This window comes from Pecten maximus, chromosome 11, assembly GCF_902652985.1.
Source record: "Pecten maximus chromosome 11, xPecMax1.1, whole genome shotgun sequence".
In the NCBI taxonomy this organism is placed as follows: Eukaryota; Metazoa; Mollusca; class Bivalvia; order Pectinida; family Pectinidae; genus Pecten; species Pecten maximus.
Window position 1 is genome coordinate 1864144 of NC_047025.1, and position 5031 is coordinate 1869174.

Here is a 5031-nt window from a genome sequence, read left to right on the forward strand (position 1 = left end):
TCAATGGCTTGATGACGGCACTCTGTGGTTCACAACACTTAAGTTGCCACTGACAAACATTATCCAGAGACTTATATTGTCCATGGCGAGTGCCATTGGGGACTCGTTGAAAGTGCCAAGAACGCTTAGTGGCTCCATGTTTTGATTCAGGAGTTTCACGGTCTTGGAAAGTCTATCTGCTATGACTATGTTTTGATTGTTATCGAATGCTACGTCCGTTAGGCACATATTTGTGTCTTTCTGAAGTAAATGTGGATCGATATTTGCATGTCCATCGTATGCCCTGCCATCACCGAAATAGCGCCACGACAGCTTCAAATCCTTAGTTTCTAAGATGACCAGGTGCGTTCTGGATGGACCACAATTGTTGATAACTGCCATTCTATTTCTTGTCCGGTTGACAGATATTTTGTCCGAGCTATAGAACAGATCATTTCCAAACTGGTCCTTTCTAGCTCGCATTTCCTCGACTGTCTTTTTGTACTTAACTAGTTCGCAGCTTGCAGGACCATGGCATGAGCTCGGATTTTCTAAAATGACAAAAATCATGGTGTCATCGAAGCGAAAGGAACACACACATTTTGGTATAAACTCTCCTGTGCTGATGAAGTCGACAGAGCGGTATCTATCCACTTGTCGGATGATTTTCATCTCTGGCAAACACACAAGTAGTTTATCATCCTGGTAACACGAAACCCCACTGATTCTATCAGAAATTGATTTCAGTTCTTCGATTTCTTTTCCAATTCTGTTGACGAGTTTTATTTTGTTTTGGTTATGATATTTAACCCAACACAGGTCATTTTTCGCGGACAGAACTATATAGGATGATGTTTCCCTCCTGATATTTGCCGTTGCCACAGTTCCTTGTTGTGTAGCATTTAAAAGCCCTACTCTATCATAAACGGTCTCTATCTCACTAGCTGATTCTGACGGCGCTGAAAAAGAGCTGCGGCTTGATGGCGTCATGCAAGCATACGCACCGCCATCCTTATCTGTTGGTTGTGCTATCGATTTATAATGGTCCTCTACTGGATGTTCTTCGACATGTCCGAACATTTCCTGCCTGGGAAAATGTTTTCCCGGAACAAATTTACACGGTTGAGGTATTTCTAAATCCCCAATGTCATGTGTAACTGGAGCCCTGGGTAGTTCGAATTGTCTGATCAGATCCGAGACCTTGTCAGTGCTCTTAAGTCTATTCAACGTCGTCTCATACTGTGATAGTTTCTTAATATCCCGTTTGAGGTGTACACATTTTTTCTGTATGTCACTGATGTTTTTTTCATGGTGATTCCGACACTCTTCTTCATATTTTTTCAATTTTTTGTCTACATACCTTTTGAGCTCTTTCTTCCGTTTTTCTATTTCCTGGCAATTTTTTGAAAAGCTTTCATTCTGTCTGTCAATTTCAGATTGAAGTTCTTTCAAACGTTGCTCTAATTTTCGTTTGGTCCTGGCGCTTTCATCTTTGGCTTCTCCTACTTTAGTGATTATTTCCCCCTTCACTTCAGTAAGTTTCTTAAATGTGTGTCCAGTATGACGGTTTGTAACACAAGTATTACATACGGGCCTTTCACATTCTCTACAATACAACTGTATCCGTTCACTAGGATGAATGGAGCATCTTTCCATGGTTTTGATGTTTTCACAGCTGCATGTCAGCCACGAATATGTCTTATTTTCATACTTTGCCTTTATAAGGACATGGATTGCATGAATATGGCCACACCTGTCCCATTGGTCGATAGACACGCCTCAATGAACTTTCAACAATGACACGTTACCTAAGCTATTGTTGTGTGGGTCTAGCTAACGTCACGGATTACAAATAGCCTTTCTTCTTGCAGTGTTGCGCAAACAAATATATGTATATTTACGTATACGCAATCTGTAAGACATGATGTGATAATGTGAAAATTTCCATGCTACATATACAAAATAAAGATTATTTTAAACTAAAGAGCAAGTCACCTGTCCATTGAAAAAATACAGCTCGTTGATTAATGTTCATATTAGCAATACCTCTATAAAAGGCTCGCTTAAAATAGTGTGTGTTTTTGTTTTGTTTTTGTTTGTTTGTTTGTTTGTTTGTTTGTTTGTTTTTGTTTTTTTGGGGGGGGGGGGGGGGGTTTTCTGTTTGTTTTTTTTCTTCAAAAGTACATTAGAATTTTTTCTTTGTGTGTATTAAAATGAGGAAATATAAGCATTGTTTCGTTAGTTACTACCTGCGGTGTAGGGTATTGAAAACTTAACGTTTGATTAGCGTGTATATATCTTGTCACAATGCATGTACCTTTCATATTTCAAAAGAACACTTTTGTTCAGGTTCTATTTTATACTTATTGCAAACTTGCAATGTTCGTACTCATATATATATCCTTGCATTATATTTCGTTATCAGTGTTTTTAATTACATATTTAACTTGAATTCAAAAGGCATTATTAGCCTTGACCTCCGGCCTCGGGAATATCATATTTCTCAGGTTAATAATATCTTGTATTAACCTAAACAAAGTCTACAATTGTATAATACCTACGAAATTTCCTCTGCTTATTACATCTTGACTTTGTGTATTTAGAATTTAATGTATGCTGTCCATTTATTCAAAGAGGGGAAGACGTATAATTTTTGAGTAGGAGTCGTATCCACTTACATGAAATATGTACAACAAAACAGGCAGAAATGAAATCAAAATATGGTATTGTACGACGCGTGGTACTCAACTCCTCATGTAATTGGAATATGACGAAACAATAAAACACATAATTGAAACAATGGTGATGACACATGTAAGACGGAACTAGTGTTCAAAACAGGCATGTCGGTTAAAGATATTTCTGATTGCGTCATGTGAATAAATTTCGTGATAACTGGGTGGTATACATCCGTATGTAGCAGAACTCCATCTGGAAGAGTGATTTACAATATTTATCATGTTTGCAAATCTCGTTTTCAATTGTGAAATATCACATTTAAATTTGTGTCTGACGTATGACAGTAAAGAATTATTTGAAAAATAGTCATTTGTGGCAATAAACAGTATTTCTGTTTTCCTACTTAATTTTATTTAAAAAAACCAGGACAAAGCCTGGACAAATTGATTCTATACAATAGTATTAAGCAATACAAATCCATAGCAATTCTGTTTGATTTTGTTTCTCTTTTGTTCGATAACCTCAACGATAATGTATTATGTGTAAATAATTTGATGAAATACAAGATCGAAATTGTTCCTTGATTAACCGTGAAGAAGACTTGGAATTCAAATTTTGTCAACGACTTTTGAACAACAAAATACTGATTTCCTTTAAATTTGTTACAGATTATGAAAATATAAAAAGATACTAAATCGTTGACAAAGTAATTTTTGATTTATTAATAATACTTAAAAAACTAAAGAGTTTATGAACGGTCTAGTTGTCTCCCTTTAAGACCGCTTTGCTGACAATAATGACGACTAATCTTGGCCGGCCTGGAGTTATGTGTAATGTGCTAATCTAGCTATTAGTGTTAATTAGTTACTTATTAACATTCAACATTAATAATGAGGGGAAGTAGTATATCAATTGAATCCTTTCCCGCTAATTTCTACATCTAAATATGAATAAATATTTCGACTAAATCCATTATTAAGATCACCCTTGAGTCAATAATGGATATTATATATGTATATATACTAATGAGTTTTGTATCATTATCTACCAGTATAAGATAAAAACGGTTTAAGGATACTGCATCTTGTACACAAAGTAATCACGAGAAACCCTAAAATTACATGCTTTAAGCTCCCCCTCACTCTCCTTAATTTTATCTTTTAAATGAAAAATACTGAAATTATCAAATACATTCGGGCGACAGTCTAGCGTACTCCTCTATATTTTGTTTATAAATTGCGGTCTTTTAAGCGATTATTGTTAAAGCGGCATTCCTTCGTTCCGACATCAGAAACATTCACAATTTCTATTGATGAAATCTATGTCCGAACGAGGATTATTTTAGAGTCTGTGCCTACATGTAATGAAACTAACGCCGAAACGGACAAGAAACAAAATGCGTATCGTATACAAATACCGTGTGTGTTTGCGGTAATTAGTGATACTTCGGGTCGAAATAAGAATTTTCAGGACTTAACAACAGAAGAACTTTGGTTTATCTTCAGAATAAAAACGGACCTATTTATGTAAAGATTATAACTTTTACTACCAGTAAATTTAATTTTGACGACCTAAACTTTATTCAAACAAACGGCTGTCCCTTTAAGACGGTATTTTTTTTGTGTTAATGAAATATATCGCTGTACTATGGCTGACATTTTATGCATAAAATTTTCGTGGCGAGATTTGTACACACATCATCATCATCCTTTTCAAGCATCATCATCGTCATCATCATCCAATCATCATCATCATCATCATCATCATCATCATCATCATCATCATCAATAGTCATCATCCTCATCTGCAATAATCGTCCTCGTCGTCACCACCATAATCATCACCATCATCATCAATCATCATCAAACATCAATCGTCATCATCATCATCATCATCATCATCATCATCATCATCATAATCATCATCATCATTCAATCACCATCATCATCATCATCATCATTCCATCACCATCATCCTCACCATCATCATCATCAATCATCATGCATCATCATCATGATTCACCCTCAATAAAACTCACAATTTTATCATCCTCAGCAGCAGCAGCATCTTAAAACACGATGGATTCGAGCCTAAAATTCATCATACGAATTTATTAAATGCTTGGAAAGAGCAAGTCTTTGTTGTCTCTTTAGTTGAATAGATGTAGAATACTGAGCTAATTATTTACAGTTAATAGAACGTAATAGATTCGTCAGAATATCTGAGGCTTAGATGGATTTTGTAAAGAACTAACGCGTCTCATATCTGTTTAATCAATAGCTATATTCTTGTTTTGATATCATGACATTTTCCATTTGTGAATCGAATTCACCAGTAAGTACAATGCTTCAGTAATGTTTATTTCAAGACATA

At 35.4% G+C, this 5031-nt stretch overlaps 1 protein-coding gene across 1 annotated transcript; it reads right to left on the reverse strand.

The window, feature by feature from the left end:
• LOC117337727 lies at positions 1-1635 on the reverse strand. The gene has a single exon (XM_033898824.1). It carries the CDS (start codon positions 1633-1635, stop codon positions 1-3), a length of 1635 nt encoding a protein of 544 aa, XP_033754715.1.
• Positions 1636-5031: the final 3396 nt, after the last annotated feature.

Coding starts and splice junctions, on each gene's coding strand:
- LOC117337727 (XM_033898824.1), bottom strand. CDS start 1,635: ATGGAAAGATGCTCCATTCATCCTAGTGAACGGATACAGTTGTATTGT.